Source organism: Macaca fascicularis, chromosome 7, assembly GCF_037993035.2.
Source record: "Macaca fascicularis isolate 582-1 chromosome 7, T2T-MFA8v1.1".
NCBI classification, from domain to species: domain Eukaryota; kingdom Metazoa; phylum Chordata; class Mammalia; order Primates; family Cercopithecidae; genus Macaca; species Macaca fascicularis.
The window spans coordinates 10596763-10621342 of record NC_088381.1 but is presented as its reverse complement, the minus strand read 5'-3'; the positions used below and the strand labels follow the sequence as shown (position 1 = coordinate 10621342).

The 24580-nt window shown below is 39.8% G+C and overlaps 1 protein-coding gene across 12 annotated transcripts in view; it reads left to right on the top strand.

Annotated features, from left to right (window-relative positions):
* The window catches only part of SLC12A6 (solute carrier family 12 member 6), a 103789-nt gene that overhangs the window by 4330 nt on the left and 74879 nt on the right, over positions 1-24580 (top strand). For 2 of the 12 annotated variants that reach the window (XR_012414730.1, XM_073995434.1), the window contains exons 1-2: positions 16868-16907; positions 17001-17094. The exons of 9 other annotated variants lie outside the window; for them this stretch is intronic. Coding sequence is in view for 1 of the 3 variants with exons in the window: in XM_065547716.2 (XP_065403788.1) it covers positions 16977-17094 (118 nt within the window). In the remaining 2 variants the exon portion in view is untranslated. Of the gene's footprint in view, positions 1-16867; positions 17095-24580 lie in introns of those variants that run through there. One more of the 12 variants, XM_065547716.2, reaches the window with a different exon arrangement.

The following is a 24580-nucleotide window of genomic DNA, read 5'->3' as shown; positions in this document are numbered from 1 at the left end:
AGACAGTTTTCTTTCTGCTATCAAAGTAATTTTTCTTTCATTTTGGCAAGGCTCCATTTGAATTTATAGGACTGTCTAGTTGGTAAAATCAAGAATCTTAGCGGTGTATTAGCTTATGTATGAAGAATGCCTTAAAGATACAAAAGAAACTGTTGAGAGTGGATGCCTCTGGAAAGTCAGTTACAAAAATAGAGTGGAGCTGGGTGCGGTGGCTCACGCCTGTAATCCTAGCACTTTGGAAGGCCGAGGCGGGTGGATTGCCTGAGCTCAGGAGTTCGTGATCAGCCTGGGAAACACAGGGAAACCCTGTCTCTACTAAAAATACAAAAAATTAGCCAGGCATGACGGTGTGCACCTGTAATCCCAGCTACTCGGGAGGCCTTGACAGGAGAATTGCTTGAACCCAGGAGGCGGAGGTTGCAGTGAGCTGAGATCACACCACTGCACTCCAGCCTGGGTGACAGAGCGAGACTCTATCTCAAAAAAAAAAAAAGAAAAAAAAGAGTGGATTTTCTTTTACCAAAACAATTAAGGGCATATACAATTTTTAAATATTTATAGTGTGTCACTTTTATAGTAATTTGTTTGAAAAGCACCACATGTTAGAGCTAATGATCTAGAATCTCATTCTGATCAAACCACATTTTAACAAATGAGGAGACTTAAAACCCCAATAGATTAGACTAAAAAAATAACAAAATAAATGAGGAAACTAAGGCTTATAGAGACGGTTATTTGTAGATCACATAATTGCAAAGCCAAGACTGAAGTTCAGGCCTCCTGACCTTTATCTAGTGCTCTTTCTTGCATTGTTTTGCCTCTGCTAGGATGAACATTTTTGACATGTGCTTTATAACCATGTGGCTATAAAGCATGTTTTTATATGTCATTTGCAGTCCCTAATACTTTTTTTTTTGAGATGAAGTCTCGCGTTGTCGCCCAGGCTGGAGTACAGTGGCACTATCTTGGCTCACTGCAACCTCCATCTCCTGGGTCCAAGTGATTCTCCAGCCTCAGCCTCCCAAGTAGCTGGGATTACAGGCATCTGCAACCACACCCAGCTAAATGTTGTATTTTTAGCAGAGTTAGGGTTTCACCTTGTTGGCCAGGCTGGTCTCAAACTCCTGACCTCAAATGATCCTCCTGCCTCAGCCTCCTAAAGTTCTGGGATTACAGGTGTGAACCACACACCCTGCCTGCAGTCTGTAATACATTTCAACCTTTTATAATTCAACAGATACTCCCTGAGACGCTGATATGTATGAGGCAGTCTGGTATTAATTGTAGGGAATATACAGATAACATATAGTTTCTGCCTTTGCAGATCTCATGGTATAGTGGTGAAAATGACTAGGGCACTTTACTTATTCCTTCACCAAATATTTATTACTCTGAGCAATTATTAAGGATAAGGCACTGGCTGGCTGTTAAAGATGTTGGGTGTTAAAGACAGAGAAAAAGAATCCGTTATCTGTTCTAAGGAAAGTTATGATCTAATAGAGAAAGCAAACACATTTGTATATAAATTATAATGCTGTATAAGTCCAACAATAAAAACATGCAAAAATACAGCAAAGGAAAATGATCAACTGAGATAAAATAGAGACACTAAGAGACCGGAGGACTTGATAAGGTAAAGCGTGGTGAAAAGTGTAGAAAGATTAAAGACTGTGGTCAGATGATTGAATGTCGTTGGAGTGAGCAATTTCAGAGGTAGAGCATTTCTCATGTAATGTGATCTGGTGTGTAGCCTTGAAGTGGGTTTCTGAAGTGAAGAGTTGAAGTCTAAGTATAACAACTTTGAGACTGGCTGTTAACCAAGTTTTTGTGAGAGATGTTAGAGACACAAAAGTAATTTAGATAAGTCCTTTCTTTAAGAAGGCGTGTCCTCTCTGAAACCTTTTCTGATTGAACCCTATATCCAGATATAATAAACCAGGCTCTTTTTGTCCCTATATTGCTATAATACCTATATCACTGTATTTTGTTTTTATTTACATACTATCTTTCTCAACTATGCTGTAGGGTTCTTGAGGACAAGGATACAAAATTATTTATACCTAGTATAATATGTGATATCCCATATAACTTGTACACAGTAAGTATACATTGAGCTGAAGATCTTGTAGACTTAAGAACAAGAGACAAATTAAAAACATACTCTGATAAGGGCATATTAATGTATGTACTACAGCAGTGCTACTTCATCTGGCTGCATAATGAAATGATCTAGAGAACTTTTCAAAAAATGCCTCTAGGCTGAGCATGGTGGCTCATGCCTGTAATCTCAGCACTATGGGAGGCCGAGGCGGGAGGATCACTTGAGGCTAGGAGTTCGAGACCAGCCTGGCCAACATGGCGAAACCCTGTCTCTACTAAACATGTGAAAACTTTTCCAGGTGTGGTGGTGCTTGCTTGTAATCTCAGCTACTGAGGTGGCTGAGGCATGAGAACCTGGGAGGCAGAAGTTGCACTCCAGCCTGGGTGACAGAGCAAGACTCTGTCTCAAATAAATACATCAAAATAAAAATAAAAAATACCTCTACCCTGAGAAACAAAATCCAACAAAAAACAAAATTATCATTCTTAGCCACACACTAAAATAAGTGAATTATATTGTATTGCCAATCATAGGTGACTATTACTTTCTTTTGTTTTGTTTTTATTCTTCTTTTTTGAGAGAGAGTCTCACTCTGTCGCCCAGGCTGGAGTGCAATGGCATGGTCTCCACTCACCGCAACCTCCGCCTCCCGGGTTCAAGTGATTCTTCTGCCTCAGCCCCCAGTAGCTGAGACTACAGGCATGCGCCACCACACCCAGCTAATTTTTGTATTTTTAGTGGAGATGGGGTTCCACTATGTTGGCCAGGCTGGACTATTATCTTTCTCTTAAATATATCTTCTATATTATATAATTATTAAATACTATCCATGTTTTACCTCGGCATTCTAATAGTGAGCTAAAATACATTGATTTGGTACCTTCTTAGCTTGCCTGAAAGCATCCTCTTGATAGTTTTTTGTGGTTTGTTTTGTTTTGTTTTGTTTTGTTTTGTTTTGTTTTTTGAGACAGGGTCTCATTCTGTCAACCAGGCTGGATACAGTGGTGTGATCACAGCTCACTGCAGCCTCAACTTTCTGAGCTCAAGCAATCCTCCACCTCAGCCTGTTGAGTAGCTGGGAACACAGGTGCACACCGCCATGCCCAGCTAACTTTTTTTTTGTAGAGATGAGGTTTTACCATGTTGCCCAGGCTGGTCTCGAACTCCTGCGTTCAAGCAGTTAGCCCACCTCAGACTCACAAAGTGCTGAGATTACAGGTGTGAGCCACCATGCCTGGCCTTAGATTTTTTTTCTTTAAAAAAAGCTTTTCAGTATCACTTGTCCAAAACATTTTGGTTGTAGACCTAAACTGTTTTTCCTTTCTTCTCTATACTCCATAGCCAGATTAAACTTTATAATATACTGCTTTACACCACAAGAAGCAATCAGCCAAATCCAGAATATGGAAAGTCTTATTGAATAACTAGATTCTTCAACAAATAATTGGGATGGGGCGGAGGAGGAGTGATGGGAAGAGAGGGAAAGCTGTTACAGATAAAAAGAGCCATTTCAGCCAGATGCAGTGTGTGAACTTGGTTTGGATTCTGATGTGCATAAAACAAATGAAAAAAGATACTTTTGAGACAAGTGGGGGAAATTTGAACATGTACATGGTATTAAACAATATTAAGAAAGTGTTAATTTTCTTAGAGATGTTTATGACACTGTGGTAACGTAAAGCTGTTATCTATACAGATATATATTGAAGTGTTTACAGGTTAAATGAAATGTACTCCAGCTCCTTCTTCCCCACTCCTCCCCAAAAAAGTTGGGGAGAGAGAGACAAAACAAGATTAGCAACTGTTTATAATTTGTTGAAGTAGAGTAAAAGGTACATTTTACTATTTCTTAGCTTTTATCTTTGAAGCTGTCTGGGAACTCTCTGAGCTCAAGTGATCCTCCCACTTGGGTCTCTCAAAGTGCTAGGATTGCAGGCATGAGCTGCCATGCCGGGCCAATTTTTAAAAAGGTTAAATTACAATTAAAGGATTTTCTTTTATTGAGTGTGTCCTAGAATACTGTAGATATTTGATTAAATATCAGTGATTGATACAGTGATTACCTCAACTTCTTGTCTTTGATCTTTGGTGGTCTCTTCTATGTCCTCACTAAGTCTTTCCATCATGAGCCCAAATTCTTCTCGGTGGCATGTTTCTAAATTCCAAATTCTCGTAAATGTTGATACTATCTTTACTGGAATGGAAGGAAACAAAAGAAAGAAGGTACTCCTGCAAACCTGGGAACCTTACGAAAGTCGTGCTTTCCCATTTTAAAGCTGTTAGAAGAAGGGGAATGTTTCTAATGCTGACATTTAAGGCAACTTATAATGCTGTAAGCTTTTGAATTATGGCTGCTGCTTCTTTTGCCCTTTGTGTCTAACATATACTTCTGGACTACTAAGAACTTTGTGCAAATTGTAAAAGGGCACCCCTTTGTGCCCTGAGCCATCATGGCTTCACTGGAGAAGGGCAAGCTGGATTTCAACCCCCTTCCCCTTGCCCTTCTGGCTTAATGCCCTTGTGCACAGTCTACAAAGCTGTAGCTGGTGAGCTTGATGTTTCAGAATAATGAAGTTACATGTGTTTAAGTTTTTGGTGATGTGTATTTCTGAGGAGTAGGTATGAAAGTTTGGAGAGCTATAGTGTAGACTTATGAGCATTTCAATTTTGTGAATGTTAAACCAATGTATTCTTTTAATGAAGTTTTATAAGTTTTACAAGTATATGGAAAAACAAGCAGCTATTCTCTGTTAAAACCCTGTAATTAGTGCTTCAGTGTATATATATATATATATTTTGAGACGGGGTCTAGCTCTGTTACCCAGGCTGGACTTGGGTAGGCAGTGGCTATTCAGAGGCACAACTGTAGTACGCTGCAGTCTTGAACTCCTGGGCTCAAGCGATCCTCCCACCTCAGCCTCCCGAGTAGCTAGGACTACAGGCATGCGCCACCATGCCCAGCTAATTTTTGTATTTGCTTTTGGTAGAGATGGGGTTTTGCCACGTTGCTCAGGTTGGTCTCGAACTCCTGGGCTCAAGAGATCTGCCCACCTCGGCTTCCCAAGCTGCTCGGATTACAGGTATGACGCACTGCACCTGGCCCTGGTATACTTTTTAAGAATCTTAACAATTACATTTGAAGGTACAAGTACAAAACTGCAGAACATACACCATATACACATGCATACAGCACCTTGCCTTAATGGCAGAAGTTCAATACCTGATTAGTAGGAAACACTATCACCATATTTGCTCAGCTCTAAGGTGTGTACATTACCGTATTTTAACATTTCTGATAGTCAGGTGCCTTTTACTTTTGAAGAATTTTTAAGCTACTGTTAAAGTGGAATTTATACTTAATGAGATTTCAGAATCAAATCAGTATTGTAAGTCAGTCAGTCTGAGGGGCTATGTGAAACCTGAAATTTTGAAGTTACCTTTGGATGTCTTAACTGAAAAAAATGTAAGGGCTGAAGGTTTTTTCTTCTTAAAATATCAGTTTTTGTAGTTGAAAACCATAGAAATAGAAAACAAAAGCCACATTGTTAGGAAATGACAGGTCTTAATTCTAATTTTAGTCTTTTTTTTTTTTTCTTTTTAAAATTTCCTGTTATCTTAGCTCAGAGCTGGGTTTCAGTCTCCAGTTTTCTAGCTAAATTAACCAGTGGCAGTTTTTGTTTATAGTTTTATTATGGCATTGCTAATGCTCGTTATATTTGTCGTGGACTTGAGCAAGAAACTCAATTGATGACATTCATCTGTTTATAGTCATTACCATTTGGTAAACAACTTTAATTTTTGGCAGAGTAGCACCTGAGTTTCTCTCGTTTTACCAGACAGGTCAACATTTACTTTGGGGTAAAGCTATTTATTTTTCATATTGCTAGTTTAAAAAAAAAGAGAAGAGAGAACACTAATAAGTTAAAAACTCTATGTACACATGTACATTTTTCACTTTGAGGAGCTATGAGAAATAGAATCTAACCAAAATTTACCTTTATTCTATTTTGAGAGCATTTGCATTTACCATATTTAATTTTTTCTTTTTTTTTTTTTTTTTGAGATGGAGTCTCGCTCTGTTGCCCAGGCTGTAGTGCAGTGGGGCTATCTCGGCTCACTGCAGCCTCCGCCTCCCAGGTTCAAGCAGTTCTCCTGCCTCAGCCTCCTGAGTAGCTGGGATTACAGGCATGTGCCACCATGCCCGGTTAATTTTTGTATTTTTAGTAGAGATGGGGTTTCACTATGTTTAGGTCTCGAACTCCTGACCTTGTGATCCGCCTACCTCGGCCTCCCAAAGTGCTGGGATTACAGGCATGAGCCACTGTGCCTGGCTAAAGTTGTTGTTGTTGTTAACAGTCTTTTTTCACAGCTGGCTAATTTACATCCTAAGATGCATGCAAAAGATTATGCTCAGTTTATTTTTTTCTGGTTCAGCAGCATGGTACATTTCAAATGAAATTTTAAGAATTGATAGGAATAGAAAAATGTTCTTCCTTAGGCCGGGCGCGGTGGCTCAAGCCTGTAATCCCAGTACTTTGGGAGGCCGAGGCGGGTGGATCACGAAGTCAGGAGATCGAGACCATCCTGGCTAACATGGTGAAACCCCGTCTCTACTAAAAATACAAAAAACTAGCCGGGCGTGGTGGCGGGCGCCTGTAGTCCCAGCTACTCGGAGGCTGAGGCAGGAGAATGGAGTAAACCCGGGAGGCGGAGCTTGCAGTGAGCCGAGATCGCGCCACTGCACTCCAGCCTGGGTGACACAGCGAGACTCCGTCTCAAAAAAAAAAAAAAGAAAAAGAAAAATGTTCTTCCCTATTAGATGAGGTCAGTTCTTTTCCCTTTTGAAAAATGATCAGTTTTGGTATTTTTTCATTTTTAAAAAAGTCATTTTATTCTGTACTAAGATGAAATTTATCTTATCCAGGAGAAACCTGAGGTTGATAAGGTTAAGTAACTTGCCCAAGGTCATACAAATAATAAATTGAAGAATAATGAATTGAACCCAGGCACATGTAATTCTAAGACCAGCATTTTTGTCATTACATTGCATATTCTCTGGTACGCTAATAGTAGTTGGCCCTATTGAAACATTTATTAAGACATAATTGCTAGCCTGGGCAACATAGTGAAACCTCATCTCTACAAAAAAAAAAAAAAAAGCCGGGTGTGGTGCTGTGCACCTGTAGTCCCAGCTACTTGGGAGGCTGGGATGGAAGGATTCCTTGAGTCCGAGAGGTCAAGGCTATAGTGAGCCATGATCATGCATCTGCACTCCAGCCTGGGTGACAGAGCAAGACCCTGTATCAAAAAAAAAAGTAATAAAATGACATATTATCTGAATAACTTAAATTCTATGTTCCTAAAAGGAAATCTGGCATAAGGAAATGTATTTCATTGTCTTTTACACAAATTATGTGCCTAGAGCAGTGTAGTAGTGCTGAGTTACATCAACAGTTATTGATTTAGTTACATTAATCCTTCTTTCCTAAAGCTAACGAAGATTTTGACCCAAGTCTCAGTAGATCTAAAACATTTTGTTTTGGGTTGTGTTTTCATTTTCCTTTTCTCACATTTTTAGAAATATGTCCTTAGTTTCAACAATATGTTGCTTAATGTCAGGTTTATTTTCTATATACTTTTTTGTGCTGATTAGGAGCCCTTTTTTTTTTTTTTTTTTTTTTTTTTTTTTTTTTTGAGACGGAGTCTCGCTCTGTCGCCCAGGCTGGAGTGCAGTGGCGCAATCTCGGCTCACTGCAAGCTCCGCCTCCCGGGTTCACGCCATTCTCCTGCCTCAGCCTCCTGAGTAGCTGGGACTACAGGCGCCCGCCACCGCGCCCGGCTAATTTTTTGTATTTTTAGTAGAGACGGGGTTTCACCGTGGTCTCGATCTCCTGACCTTGTGATCCGCCCGCCTCGGCCTCCCAAAGTGCTGGGATTACAGGCGTGAGCCACCGCGCCCGGCTAGGAGCCCATTTTTAATCTAGCAAGCATTTCTTTATTTTTATTATTATTTTTTTTTGAGACAGAGTCTTGCTCTGTCGCCCAGGCTGGAGTGCAGTGGCCGGATCTCAGCTCGCTGCAAGCTCCGCCTCCCGGGTATACGCCATTCTCCTGCCTCAGCCTCCCGAGTAGCTGGGACTACAGGCGCCCAGCACCTCGCCCGGCTAGTTTTTTGTATTTCTTTTTAGTAGAGACGGGGTTTCACCGTGTTAGCCAGGATGGTCTCGATCTCCTGACCTCGTGATCCGCCCGTCTCGGCCTCCCAAAGTGCTGGGATTACAGGCTTGAGCCACCGTGCCCGGCCCTAGCAAGCATTTCATAATGGAAGAATGAAATGTCTTAGATCAGAAGCGAAACCCTGAGTCACTCAATGTCTGTGTTCATAGCTGCCACTGCTACCTCTTTGGTTGGTGATTCTTAGGTTCTGTCTGTCATACCTGGGCTATATTGACGTCAGACTAAGGAAAAAGGTGGCAGCCTTTTATAAAGAGTTGTGATATTGTGAAAGAGGCAACAGTGGAAACTGAGGACTCAGAGGCATTTGATAATGCCTGCTTTAGTATTTGGATCATCAGCCGAAGTGGCTGAAGTAGCTATCAAATTAGCTAGCCATCAGCTATCCTACTCTATTCTTTCCTCTAGTGAAGACACAACTTTTAGGTCTCTGAAAAAGTAACTGGGCAGGTGGTGTTGTGTTGTGTTCTCAAGGTTCATTCTTCGCTTATAGTGCATTAGACATGTAATCCTAGTTTTATATTGCCTTTGAGTCTATAGTTAATTGGGTAAGACCGTGAGCTCCTTGGGCAGGAACAGTGTCTTGCTCTCCATTTGATTCCTATTTCTTGGCACATAGTGGGCACTCAAATATTATTGAGTAAATGCATGATCCTTTCAGTCTCAGTTAAAGCATGAGATTTTCCTGAGGCTTTTAACTTGGAGAACTCTTTGCCCTTCTTACTCTACAATATGATGAATCCAACAGAAAATAATGTCTTTTAGATATTTATAAATATGTAGATCACCAACCAAAGAGGTAGCGCTGGCAGCTATGAACACAGTCATTCAGTTACTCAGGGTTTCATTTCTGATGTATGACATTTCATTCTTCTATTTTTAGTTTTAGCCCCCAAATTCATTATATATTCACCACTGATAACATCTCATTAAAATCCATTTTCATAGACAGTTTCAAGTCAAGATTTAAAAGGCTTAAGCTGTAAGCCTTTGCCATCCCATGATAGTTGGTCTTTACCAAAGTAATTGATTCATTCAATTCTTTTAATAATTTTATACATAGTAAGGCAAAATTTAGAATTTGTGATCATTTTTATATTTTTCACTAACATTTCCTGTCTCAGTTGCAGAGGGATAAAAGGGTTTGCTGAATATGATAAATAAGGAAAATGTGTGTACATCTTCTACTTAAGAATGAGACTGTACCTTTCAGACTCCAGCTATAGTAGTAACCCTAAATGTAAGTGGTGAACTGCTCATTCTCCTTTAGATGTTTACAGCATTTTCTAACACAGAACTATTTAGAGTGTAGTACAAGACAGTGCTGGCCCACGAGCTGTTTATTATGTGTGAGGAGATAAGTTCGGAAATTGAGTTTTTAGAAACTTGCATAGCAGTTTGATAGAACAAATTTATGTCTGTCAAATCAAATAATAACAAATTGGGGCTTATATTTGGTATATATTTTATTTTTCTAGTAATTCATTTTTACTGTTTTTTAGCAAAATTATTTGCCCATAATGAATTGGAAATTCAAAGAAAAAAAAAGTTCTTTACCAGAGATAATTTGCAAGGCAGTGTTCTAAAACAGTGGTTCACATCCTTTCATGTTCGCCTAACCTTCTAAATGATACCGCACTCGAAGGGGTGCGGAGTGTGGAATGGAGACTGCTGTTTCCTTACCAGTAGCCCTCTGATAGAGAATCCTTATATTGAAAATAATTTCCCACTGACTTTCCCTTAATTGTTTCAATCTTTTCACTAAATCTAACTTAAATTGTTTTTTTTAATAAATGGGTTTAATAAAACAAAATACTGGTTATTATGAATTCTGAGCTATGCTAGTGTAACACATTAAGTTGCAGTGTCAAAATACTACCCCAAAATAGACCCATTCCTCTGAAGAATGGGCATGCTAACTATTTTTTAGCAGGTATAATATAGTCACAAATAATGTGTTTTACTGAAACTAATTAGTAACATAAATACAATATGTATAAGATTTGGCCTAATATGTAAAGCTCTATGGGAGTAATGCCATTATAAATGCCCCTTTTGCCCTGGCCTTACCTTTATACCTTATTACTTTAAAATACGATAATTTTTTTAAAGTATAAAAATGTAAATATTTCATACCTGTATGATTCCTGTTTATCGTTGAATAATAATTCATCGTGTGCCATATACTACAGGTTGGCTATTTTATTGATGGATACCTGGGCTGTTTCCTGCTTGGGTTGTTATGAATAAAGCTGTTATATACATATTTGTTTGAATTTTTTGTGGACTTATGCTTTTATTTCTCTTGGGTAAAAATACTGAGAACAAGAATTGCTGGTTCTTAGGGTAGGCATGTGTTTTTGATTTATAAAAAACTACTGGAACTTTTTCCAAAATGATTGTGCCATTTTACACTCTCCACTGATGTTTGTGCTACGTCTTTACCAGAAGTCTTTTTTTTTTCTTTTTTGAGACAAGATCTCACTCCGTCACCTAGGCTGGTGTGCAGTGGCACAATTAGGGCTCACTGCAGCCTCAACCTCCCAGGTTCAAGCAATCCTTCTGCCTCAGCGGGGACTACAGGTATGCAGTAGCACACCTGGCTAAATTTTTCTGAATTTTGGTAGAGAAAGGGTTTCACCATGTTGCCCAGGCTGGCCTCAAACTCCTGAGCTCAAGCAGTCCTTCCACTTTGGCCCTTAAAAGTGCTGGGATTACGGGCCTGAGCCACCATGCCTGGATGCCAACAGTCTTTTAAATCAGCAGTCCCCAACCTTTTTGGCATCAGAGACTGGTTTCATGGAAGACAATTTTTCCACAGAGTAAGGTGGGGGACAGGCATGGTTTTGGCATGAAACTGTTCCACCTCAGGTCATCAGGCATTAGATTCTCATAAGGAGCACATAGCTTAGATCCCTCGCATGTGCAGTTCACGATAGGGTTGGCACTCCTATGAGAATCTAATGCTGCCGCTGATCTGACAGGAGGCGGCGCTCAGGCAGTAATGCTTGCCTGCCTCTCACCTCCTGCTGTGCGGCTCGGTTCCTAACAGGCCAGGGACCAGTACCAGTCCATGCCCAGGGGTTGGGAACCCTTGTTTTAAATTGTCATTTTAATTTGCATTTCCCTGATGGCCAGGGATGAGCACTTTTTCCACGGTTTTTAGTGGTTTCCGTATCTTCCTTTGTCAGTTGTTTAAATCTATTGCCCATTTTATTTGTCTTCATATTATTGATGTGTAGGGAATTTTTATATCTTCTAGATACAGATCTCCTTTGTCAAGTATATGTTTTGTGAATATTTTCTCCCAGTATGTGACTTGCCTATTCATTTTCATAATGGTGTCCATTGTATTTTTTCAACATTTTATTATGAAAATTTTCTTTTTTCTTTCTCTCTTTTTTTTTTTTTTTTTGACAGAGTTTCACTCTGTCGCCCAGGCTGGAGTGCAGTGATGCAATCTCAGCACATTGCAACTTCCACCAGCCCGGGTTCAAGCAATTCTCCTACCTCAGCCTCCCAAGTAGTTGGGATTATAGGCGCCCACCATCATGCCCGGCTAATTTTTGTGTTTTTAGTGGAGACGGGTTTTCACCATGTTGGCCAGGCTAGTCTCAAACTCCTGATCTCAAATAATCTGCCTGCCTTGGCCTCCCAAAGTGCAGGGATTACAGGCGTGAGCCACCACGCCCAGCCTATTATGAAAAATTTCAAGCATACAGGAAGTCGAAAGACTTATAGTGAACACCCATACACCCACTACCCAGATTCTATCATTAACATTTTATTATATTTGTCTTTTTACATAAGTGTCCATATATCCTATTGTATGCATTTTAAGGTAAATTGCAGAATCAGTTCACCTCCCACAAATACTTCACAATGTATTATGAATTAGAACTTATAATTCATAATTATGAATTAGAATTCAGTAACTGCAGCTTTTTTCTTTTGAAGTAAACTTCATACAGTGAAGGCACAAGTTTTTTTTTTTTTTTTTTTTTTTTTGAGACAGAGTTTCACTCTTGTTGCCCAGACTGGAGTGCAATGATCTCGGCTCACCGCAGCCTTCGCCTCCCAGGTTCAAATGATTCTCTTGCTTAGCCTCCCCAGTAGTTGGGATTATAGGCATGCGTCACCACACCCGGCTAATTTTGTATTTTTAGTAGAGACAGGGTTTCTCCATGTTGGTTAGGCTGGTCTCGAACTCCTGACCTCTGGTGATCTGTCCACCTCCGCTTCCCAAAGTGCTAGGATTACAGGCGTGAGCCACCAAGCCCAGCAAAGGCAGAAGTTTTAAGTGAACATTGGCTGAGTTTTGACAAATGCATGCACCTGTGGAATCCTAAACCCCATCAATATGTAGAATGTTACCATCACTCTAGGAAGTTCTTTCAGACCCAGTCCCATTTAATCTGTATCTCCATTCTTCCAAATCCAACCATTGTCCTGCTTTTTCTGCATCATAGGTAGTTTTGTCTGTTCTAAAACCTTATGAAAGTGGATTCACATATTATGTACTCTTCTGTTTAAAGTGTCTTTCACCTAGCCATAAGGTTTTTGAGATTCATCTATGTCGTTGAACATATCAATAGTTTATTCCTTTTTATTGCTGAATAGTAATCCTTTGTATGACTGTATTACACTTTATCCATTCTCTTGTGAATGTGTACCTAAGATGTTTCCAGTTTTTTGGATATTATGAATAAACTGTTGTGAACATTTTTGTACAAGTCCTTTTGTGGGAATATATTTTCATTTTTAAGGGTAAATACCTATGAGTGGAATTGCCAGATTATAGGGGAAAGTGTCAGACCCTTTTCCATAGTGGTTGTACTAATTTATACCCCCAACAACAGTGTGTGAAAGTTCTTTTTGTTCCACAGTCTTGCCAAATTTGGTGTTTTTAGTCTTATGAATTTTAGCCATCTTGTTGAGTGTGTAGTGATACCTCATTGTGATCGTGTATTGTACTTTAAATAGCTATTTCTCACATCCCACCTTCTTTAATCACTGTCCATGCACATCACACACCTCAGCTTTACTAATTTTCTCTCAGCTTTTTCTGTACTACTTTAACTTTGCCTTCAATTTTCTATGCCCCTGCACTTTTATATATAGTTCACCGTAGGAGAGAACCTGTGCAGCCAAACCAGTGCTATTAGGAGCCAATGAAATAAAATTTAGGTGAGTGTTTATGACTTTTCTTTCTTTGAAACGTACTCTATGTTGCCTAGCTCAGGGCATTAGAGGTTTTAAAGTTGAGTTTCACCATTTACAGTGGTGACTTTGGGCAAGTTTCTTAGCCTAATGTTTCTGTTTTTGGGCTGATTAAATGAGATCGTGATGTAAAATTTCTAGTGCAATGCAGAGTACAAACTAGATCTTCATTGATTTCCTTCTCTTTTAGAAGTGGTATATATTTGTAGGGTTTTCTTTTCCTTTATTTTATTTTATTTATTTAATTTTTTTTTTGAGACAGACTCTCGGTCGGTCGCCCAGGCTGGAGTGCAGTGGCGCAGTCTCGGCTCACTGCAAACTCCACCTCCCAGGTTCACGCCATTCTCCTGTCTCAGCCTCCTGAGTAGCTGGGACTACAGGCGCCCGCCACCATGCCCGGCTAAGTTTTTTTTTTTTTTTTTTTTAATTATTATTATTATACTTTAAGTTCTAGGGTACATGTGCATAACGTGCAGGTTTGTTACATATGTCTACTTGTGCCATGTTGGTGTGCTGCACCCATCAACTCGTCAGTACCCATCAACTCGTCATTTACATCAGGTATAACTCCCAATGCAATCCCTCCCCGCTCCCCCCTCCCCATGATAGGCCCCGGTGTGTGATGTTCCCCTTCCCGAGTCCAAGTGATCTCATTGTTCAGTTCCCACCTATGAGTGAGAACATGCGGTGTTTGGTTTTCTGTTCTTGTGATAGTTTGCTAAGAATGATGGTTTCCAGCTGCATCCATGTCCCTACAAAGGACACAAACTCATCCTTTTTTATGGCTGCATAGTATTCCATGGTGTATATGTGCCACATTTTCTTAATCCAGTCTGTCACTGATGGACATTTGGGTTGATTCCAAGTCTTTGCTATTGTGAATAGTGCCGCAATAAACATACGTGTGCATGTGTCTTTATAGCAGCATGATTTATAATCCTTTGGGTATATACCCAGTAATGGGATGGCTGGGTCATATGGTACATCTAGTTCTAGATCCTTGAGGAATTGCCATACTGTTTTCCATCATGGTTGAACCAGTTTACAATCCCACCAACAGTGTAAAAGTGTTCCTATTTCTCCACATCCTCTCCAGCACCTGTTGTTTCCTGACTTTTTAATGATCGCCATTCTAACTGGTGTGAGATGGTATCTCATTGTGGTTTTGATTTGCATTTCTCTGATGGCCAGTGATGATGAGCATTTTTTCATGTGTCTGTTGGCTGTATGAATGTCTTCTTTTGAGAAATGTCTGTTCATATCCTTTGCCCACTTTTTGATGGGGTTGTTTGTTTTTTTCTTGTAAATTTGTTTGAGTTCTTTGTAGGTTCTGGATATTAGCCCTTTGTATTGTTAGTAGAGACGGGCTTTCACCGTGTTAGCCAGGATGGTCTCGATCTCCTCACCTCGTAATCCGCCCGCCTCAGCCTCCCAAACTGCTGGGATTACAGGTGTGAGACACCTCGCCTGGCTTGTCTCTTCCTTTAAAAAAAAAATGTTTATTCCAAAACAAGGCCAGTATTCTTGCTAGCTTAAATCAATTATCAACGTGATTGTGCTTTTATATTTACCTTCTTTTTTTCTCTTTAATCCTCCCTTCCCCCTACACTTCTGGCCTCTGGTAACAACCATTCTACTTTCTATCTTCATGAGATCCACATTTTTAGCTCCTATGTATGAGTGAAAATGTGATATTTGTCTCTCTATGCTTGGCTTATTTCACTTAACATAATGACTTCCAGTTCCATCCATTGTTGCCGCAAGTGACATGATTTCATTTTTATGGCTGAATAGTATTCTGTTGTGTATATATTCCATATATTCCACGTTTTCTTTACATACTCATGTGTTGATGGGCACTTAAGTTGATTCCATATTTTGGCTGTTGTGAATAGTGCTGCAAGAAGTGGTATATAACTGAATGAATAAGAATTCAAAGCATCATTGCTTCAGTTAAATTTAGCACAACCTTACTTGTCAGATGGAAGGCATTGCCAACAACAGAGGCCTTGTACTACATCATCAATATGGACATTACACAGGGTTCAATTTACTGAACTGCCCTACTAAGTACAGAGGTAGAACCTCATACTCTAAAGTTGTCAGTTGAGAACTTGATACAGTTGTCTGATAAAATATATCAAGAATTAAATATTTAAGTATATGCTAAAGGAACTATACACCACTTAAAGGGATTTTCTGGGACTTTTTTTATTTTCTTTGAAACAACCACTCTGTACAATACAAAAGTTCTGAACTCTTTAAACATATATATATGTATTTTTTTTCTTTCTTTTTTTTTTTAGACAGTCTCGCTCTATTGCCTAGGCTGGAGTGCAGTGGCACGATCTCGGCTCACTGCAGTCTCTGCCTCCTGGATTCAAGGGGTTCTCCTGCCTCAGCCTCCTGAGCAGCTGGGACTGCAGGCATGCGCTGCCACGCCCAGCTACTTTTTGTATTTTTAGTAGAGATGGGGTTTCCCATGTTGGCCAGGCCAGTCTTGAACTCCTGACCTCAGATGATCCGCCCACCTTGGCCTCCCAAAGTGTTAGGATTACAAGCGTGAGCCACCGCGCACAGCCGTATCTTTCATATTCTAGGTTGATGTAGTGCCAGCCTTTCTTTAAAGAGGACAGTATAAAATGAACCGTTCCTGGCCTGCACAGTGGCTCATGCCTGTTTATCCAGCTCTGTGGGAGACCGAGGTGGGCGGATCATTTGAGGTCAGGAGTTTGAGACCAACCTGACCAATATGGTGAGACCCCCGTCTCTACTAAAAAAAAAAAAAAAAAAAAAAATTAGCCGGGAGTGGTGGCGCACGTCTGTAGTCCCAGCTACTTGGGAGGCTGATGCAGGAGAACCGCTTGAACCCGGGAGGCGAAGGTTGCAGTGAGCTGAGATGGCGCCATTGCACTCCAGGCTGGGCAATAGAACGAGACCCTGTCGCAAAAAGGAAAAAAAAAAAAAAAGTGAACTGTTCCCTAATCTTTCTTGTGTGAAATATGAGGGCAGAGGTTGAGATCATGACGTGCAGATAAGGATGACAACTTCAGTGAAGGAAATAGAGGAGCAAGCGGTGGACAGTAGTTCACTATGAATTCTGTCCAGTCTCCAGGTTTCGGCAGCTTTGGGAAAGCAGGCTAAACTGTTCTTGGGGTTCTTCAGGTTAATAACAATAAGCGAGGGTGGAGTGCTTAATCCTTTTAAGTGAATGATAAACACTGTGGAAGGCGTGTCTTCAAGCGCTCCACTCCCTCGGGCTGTAGGTCACGTGAGCTTAAAGTACTTCCCGAATCCCAGCCGCTGTCTCCTATGGGCAGGAATCACAGTCTGAAAGGACAGCAAGGAAGAGGTAGGCAGGGAAAACTAATTGGAAGGAAGTTTAAATACAGAAAGAGCAAAGTATTACCTAACTATAACAATGCCACATTTTACTGTGACTAAGGTAGAGGACCCAGAGGAGGGGGCAGCGGCTTCCATCTCTCAAGAGCCTAGTTTAGCAGACATAAAAGCCCGGATTCAGGACTCAGATGAACCAGGTGAGTACGCAACTTGGGAGCTTTTGGAACCTATAAAATTTTTCATGAAAGAGGTAACTAGAATATCGAAATTCAAAATGCCTTCTTTAGGAGAGAGGGAAGTGTTGTGGTTGAGGTGTTTTTCAGTTACTTGTTTCACTCCCCTGTATATCTGATAACTTCTCTTACTTTTCTCACACACTGGTTTGTTTTTACCCACAATGAGTTCTGTGTTCATTACCAACAGGTGAAACCGAATCAGTGGCAATGTTTGAAGAGTTTTCAAGCAAAAAGAAAGGCACAGTAGAAGTCAATTTATGTGGAATTTAGAATTCACTTTTTCCTCACAGTTTAGATTGTATCTGGAGAAGACTTTTAACCCAACGAGTGGATGACATTTAAACTTAGCAGTTTATATAATATTATATAAAGAGGGAGTATGGTTCAGTAGTTTTGTACCGTGGACTTTGACTGTACTTGTGACTTCTCAGGTTGTTCAGTATTTTACCTCAGTTTGCCAGCTTAAACAGTAATTCAGTAGTGAATGGTCTAAGAATTTATTAATGGCAGAACAAAAGTACAATCGATGGTCGTTGTGGTGACTAGCATAGCATCAGGTTAAAAAAAGTATTTCATGAATGTGATTATCCCTGATACTTTCTTTAAATGGTAACAGTTCACACTTGCTAGGGGAATTGTGGTTTTGAATTTTTAAACAAGCAATTAAATCTTTGTTAATATTACAGTATTAAATACAGTTGTAATTTGAAGGCCCTTATTTTTCAAGTCTGTAAATTGTGAGCAGCTTCTTTGGTTATATGAATTAAGGATAAGGGAATAAGCTCTCAAAATTACTTTTATGTTTTTGGAGATGGAGTCTTGCTCTGTCACCCAGGCTGGAGTGCAGTGGGGTGATCTCGGCTTACTGCAACCTCTGCCTCTCAGGTTCAAGCGATTATTTTGCCTCAGCCTCCCAAGTAGCTGGGATTACAGGTGCCTGCCACCACGCCCAGCTAATTTTTGTATTTTTAGTAGAGACAAGGTTTCACCATTTTGGCCAGGCTGGTCTCAAACTCCTGACCTCAAGTGATCCCTCGCTTCGGCCTCCCAAAGTGCTGCGATTACAGATGTGAGCCACTGCATCCAGCCTCAAAATTACTTTTAATCCTGTGATTCTATTATTTTCACTTTCCTTTATAGCATGTAACACATTGCAGTTCGTGGTGTAAACAGCGGTTGGTTATTTTTTCTTAAAACCATTCGAGAATTTTTATGAATCTTATTTGAAGATACAAACTGTTAAGGAAAATGTTCCTTTTGTTTTTTCCTTCTAGTGAGAGAATTTATTAGGGGAATATCAGAAAAAAAAATTTATGTAAACTCTTTTTCCCCAAAGTTGTTTTCATTTCGCTGAATAGGATGATGGAAAGTGGAAGGCAAGTTTAATCTACTTTGACCTTGAATGTGATTGGCTACAGCTCCACTTCAGCTCAATTAGGTTCTCTCTGAGGCCTGTGCATGTTTATTTATTTACTTATTTTTTACTTAATCCCAAATGTGATAGTAAGGCTTACGTGTATTTGAAGCTGCACTTTCTTTGTTGCTTATGTTTTCCCTCCTTAGATATTAATCCGTTTAGGCTTTTGTCTTTGCTGTTGTCTTCATTAATTTCATAAGTTACAAGCGAAGTCCATCTGTACCTCATTTCATTTGTTTTTTAAATTTCCTTTCTCCACCACTTCTACTGTCTTTAATTATTTCATCTTTACTAGTCCCATTATGTTTGCAGAAATTTGCTTTCTTCAGATTATAAGAAAGTGTTAAAATCATTCAATCTGTTAGCAACTACCTATAAAAGCCATAAAAATTTGATAGTACCCAACTTTGTAATGAGTGACATTATTAGGCTTAATTTATTTTCTTCCATAGTAATTGCTTTTAACAAGGAAGAAGAGACAGATATGATCTAAATTGAATTTAATAAGCATTTTTACTTTGGCATTTTCCATAACAGCCCAGAAAATGCCTACTTGAGTAAACTATTGCTTAGCAAGTTAACAACTACTGGTAATATATTATCTAAATTGCACTTGCCTTTATTATAAGGTTAAATTCAAGGGTAGGAAGGAGGGAAATGTGAGAACAATCTAAAAGTTGCTTGTTTTTTTAAACCTAGGAATAAAATGTTTTTGAAGATACATGATTTTTTGGAGCGGTTGCTTTTCATGCAGTGAGTTTTATCCCCTTCTCCTAAGTGTAAAAAAAAAAACAATTTTTTAAAAACTGATCATGGTTTTTTTCACAAGCACTTCCAACACTGGCCAGTTATATAACCAGTAGCCTTTTTCATTATTTTTTCTTCTAAATTTGTATGGAGAGAAAAATATGTAGTGTCGTATAAACTGAACATGTTTAGAAAGTAAATCATCCTTTAAAATTTGTTTTTAAAATATGAGATTTATTTGAACGGGACAGATGAAGAATTTGAGATAAAATGAAGTGTGAATATAGATAATCTAATTTTTTGAAAAGGTATACTTTGGAAATATTGTGGGCTCAGTTACCACTGCAATAAAATGAGTCACATGAATTTTTTTTTTTTTTTTAATTTGAGATGGTGTCTCACTCTGTTGCTAGGCTGGAGTACAGTGGCGTGATGTCCGCTCACCGCAACCTCTGCCTCCCAGGTTCAAGCGATTCTCCTGCCTCAGCCTCCCAAGTAGCTGGGACTACAGGGACATGCCACCATGCCTGGCTAATTTTTTTGTATTTTTAGCAGAGATGGGGTTTCACTGTGTTAGCCAGGATGGTCTCCTGACTTTTTGATGCACCCATCTCTGTCTCCCAAAGTGCTGGGATTACAGGTGTGAGCCACTGCACCTGGCCGTCACATGAATTTTTGACTTCCCACTCCATATAAAAATGATATTTATACTATACTGTAGTCTGTTAAGTGTGCAGTAGCATTGTGTCTTTAAAAAACAATGTACATACCTTAATTTAAAAATTATTATTTTTTTATTTTTTTAAAGACGGGTTTTGCTGTATTACTCAGGCTGGACTCAAACTCTTGGGCTCAAGTGGTCCTCCCCTCCTGCCTCAGCTTCCTGAGTAGCTTGGACTACAGGCATGTACTACCATTCCTGGCTCTAAAAAATGCTTTATTACCAAAAAATGCCAATGATCATCTGAGCCTTCAGCGAGTGATAATCTTTTTACTGGTGGAGGTGGAGAGTGTTGGCTCAGTGTTGATGGCTGCTGCAGGGTGGGTTGCTGAAGGTTGTGGTAACTGTGGCAATTTCTTGAAATAGAACAACTGCATGAATTGACTCTTCCTTTTATGAAAGATTTCTCTGTAGCATGCAATGTTGTTTGATAGCACATTACCCGCAGAACTTCTTTCAAAATTGGAGTCAATCATTATAAACCTTGCTGCTTAGTTTATGGAATATTCTAAAATCCTTTGTTGTCATTTCGCCAGTGTTCACAGCATCTTCATCAGCAGATTTCATGTCAAGAAACTACTTTCTTTGCTCAACCATAAGAAGCAACTCCTTATCCATTCAAGTTTTATCATGAAATTGCAGCAATTCAGTCACATCTTCAGGCTCCACTTCTAATTCTAGTTCTCTTGCTATTTCCACCACATCTGCATTATTCCCTCCACTCAAGTCTCAAACCCCTGAAAGTCATCCATGAGGGCTAGGGTCTGCTTCCCAATGTTAATGTTGAATTTTTTTTTTTTTTTATTTTTTTTTTTTAAGGCTGGTCAAGTGAAGGAGTAGGAGTGAGAGAAGGAGCAAACAAATCTATAACTGGTTGTGATCAGTTAGTTGTAAACACCATTGCACTCACCAGCCTAATGTTGATATTTTTACTTTTTCCCATGAGTCACAAATGTTCTTAATGCGATCTAGGATGGTGAATCATATTCACTGTACTTTGCCCAGATCCATCCGAGGAATCACTATCTATGGCAGCTACAGCCTTAGAAAATGTAATTCATAAGTAAGTCGGAAGTTGAAATAATTGCTTGATCCATAAGCTGCAGATGGATCAAAGATGCTGTTGTTGATGTTATGCTGGCAGGCATGAAAACAACATTGATCTCTGTACATCTCTGTCAGAGCTCTTGAGTGACCAGTGCATTGTCCAAGAGCAGTAACATTTTGAAAGAAATCTTTTTTTCCTGAGCAAGGCTTAGCAGTAGTCTCAGCAGTGGGCTTAAAATTTTCAGTAAACTGGCTGGGCGCAGTGGCTCACACCTGTAATCCCAGCACTTCGGGAGGCCAATGTGGGTGGATCACCTGAGTTCAGGAATTCGAGACCAGCTTGGCCAACATAACGAAACCCTGTCTCTACTAAAAATACAAAAATGAACTGGACGTGGTGGCACATGCCTATAATCCCAGGTACTTGTGAGGCTGAGACAGGAGAATCGCTTGAACCCAGGAGGCGGAGGTTGCAGTGAGCTGAGATTGGGCCACTGCACTCCAGCCTGGGCAACAGAGCAAGACTACATCTCAAAAAAAAAAAAAAAATCAGTAAACCATGCCGTAAACAGATTAGCTGTTATCCAGGCTTTGTTCCACTGAGCATAAGCAGAGTAGATTTAGCATAATCCTTTTTTTGTTTGTTTGTTTGTTTTGTTTTTAAGAGACAGGAGTCTCACTATGTTGCCCAGCCAGCCTTGAATGCTTGTGCTCAAGTGATTGTCCCAACTCAGCCTCCTAGTAGCTGAGACTGCAGATGTGCACCATTACACCTGACTTGTATAGTTCTTAAGGGTCTTAGGATTTTCAGAACAGTAAATGAGCATTGGCTTCAATGTAGAGTCACCAGCTGCCTTAGCCCCTAACAAGAGAGGCAACCTGTCCTTTGAAGCAAGGCATCATCTTGTCCTTTCTAGCTATGAAAGTCCTAGGTGGTAACTTCTTCCAACCTAAGACTGCTTCCTCTCCTGTGAAAATTTGTTGTTTAGTGAAGCCACCTTCATCATTGAGCGTAGCTCAGTCTTCTGGATAACTTGCTGTAGCTTCTGTAAAAGCACTTGCTGCTTTCCCTTGCATTTTTACGTTTTGGAGATGGCCTCTTTCCTTAAACCTCATGAACCAACTTCTGTTAGCTTCAGACTTACTTTGCACTCTGATCAATTCTCTTGGCCTTCCTAGAATTGAAGACCAGGAGGCATCTTGGGTCTTGGTCTGGATTAGGTTTTTGCTTATAGGAATGTTGTGGCTGGTTTGATCTTCTATCCAGACCACTAAACCCTTCTCTGTATTAGCAATAAGGTTGTTTAGCTTTCTTATCATTTATGTGTTCACTGGAAAAGTACTTTTAATTTCCTTCAAGAACTTTTCCTTTGCATTCACAACTTGCTGTTTGGTGCAAGAGACCTAGCTTTTGGCCTGGAGGCTTTTAACTTACCTTTCTCACTGAGCTTAATCATTTCAAGCTTTTGATTGAAAGTGAGAGATGTCCAACATCTTTTCTCCTGAAAACTTAGAGGCCATTGTGGGGTTATTAACTGGCCTAATTTCAACATTGTTGTGTTTCAGTGAATAGGGAGGCCGGAGGCGAGGGAGAGAGACAAGGAAGCAGCTGGTTGGTGGAGTGGTCAGAACACACACCACTTTTATGGATTAAGTCTTCTGTGGGTGCAGTTCATGGTACCCCAAAACAATTTCAATAGTAACAGCAATTTCAATAGCACAGATCATCATAAACAAGTATAGTAATGATGAAAAAGTTAAAAATATTGCAAGAATTACCAAAATTGTGTCAGACATGAAGTGAGTACATGGTTTTGGGAAAACAGCACTAAAAAGACTTGCTTGACATAGGGTTGCCCCAGACTTTGAATTTGTAAACAAACAAAAACCCCCAAAGTATCTGTGAAGCACCATAAAGCACAGCACAATAAAACAAGGTATGCCTGTATATTACAACCCTGCTTAATTTGGGTTTCCAAGGGAAAAGAGAAACTCAGACTTTCCTTACATCTTTCTTGACTGTTTTCTTCCTACCCATTCTGTTTTCTCAGCAGCCTGTGCACAGAAACAGTACTTAACCACACACTGTATTATAATAATCTGTTTACTTGATTCTCTCCCCTGGTACACTGATTATAAGCTCCTTGAGGACCTTGTCAGATGATTTTCGTATCTCCAGGTCCTAAGGTAAATATCTGGCATGTAATAAGCAACTCAGTGAATAAGACATGCTCCGTGCCTTTTTTATTCATCAAACACATGTTCAGTGTAAATATGTCAGGTATTGTACTTACCTTTTTCCTAAGGCTACAGAAGTATAAGATGTACAGGAGGATCCCCACCAAAGGCAGCAGAATGAGAGTCAGAGACTTCACTTTAAATCCCAGTCCTACTAATTATTACTAATTATTAGTAGTGATAATTTGTTATTAATTATTGAGTGACTTTCGCCAAGCTGTTTAACTTCTCAAAGCCTACTTTCCTTCACTGATATAACAGAGAATAACAGTACCTGCTTTACAGGGTGGTTGTGAGGATTACATGGGATTATGTACCATCTGTAAAGCACTTAATACATATGTGACAGCACTCAAAAGTAAGAACTACCTTTAGTGGTTTAATAAGAAAAAGAAACAGATTTGGATAACAGATAATGGACAGAGCCCTGGACAGGTATCTCAGAGGAAGGGACACAATTCTTGCAGGAAGGTTTAAGGCAATGATAAACAAAAGGAACAATACAAAGGAATGAGAGCAGGGTATAGCGCATGGGAAATAAAAGTTTAGGGTAGTTAGCACATTGGGCATCTGGTAAAGAGATAAGAGATGAGGGAGAGAGGTAGATTGAGGCCATTTATGGAAGTGTTATTAATTTCATCCTCTCCCCACTCTGTGGGATAGTGGGTGGTTATTGCCTTTTTAGTGATAATCTGAGGCTGGTGAATAAGTGACTTGCCTCACGCCACATGGTGAGTAGCAGAGCCAATGTTCAACTTCTGAATTCTCCGTGCTCCCCACTATACCATGATGCCAAATCCTAGCTTTTTACTAATAAGAGGAGGTTACTTGATGTTTTAATGTGTCTGAGCCATAGATTTTGATGTGAGCATTATCAAAACTGATTTTTAAAAATAGGACCAATATAACAAAGTTTTACTGATTATTACATTTACTTAATCAGATATGAATGTTCCATTCATTCATGTATTTAAATATTCCCACTGCTTCACTTTTTGGCTAGCCTGAAAATACATGTATTAAAAAATAAAAATAGGCCGGGCGCGGTGGCTCAAGCCTGTAATCCCAGCACTTTGGGAGGCCGAGGTGGGTGGATCACGAGGTCAGGAGATCGAGACCATCCTGGCTAACACGGTGAAACCCCATCTCTACTAAAAATACAAAAAACTAGCCGGGCGAGGTGGCGGGCGCCTGTAGTCCCAGCTACTCGGGAGGCTGAGGCAGGAGAATGGTGTGAACCCGGGGGGCGGAGCTTGCAGTGAGCTGAGATCCGGCCA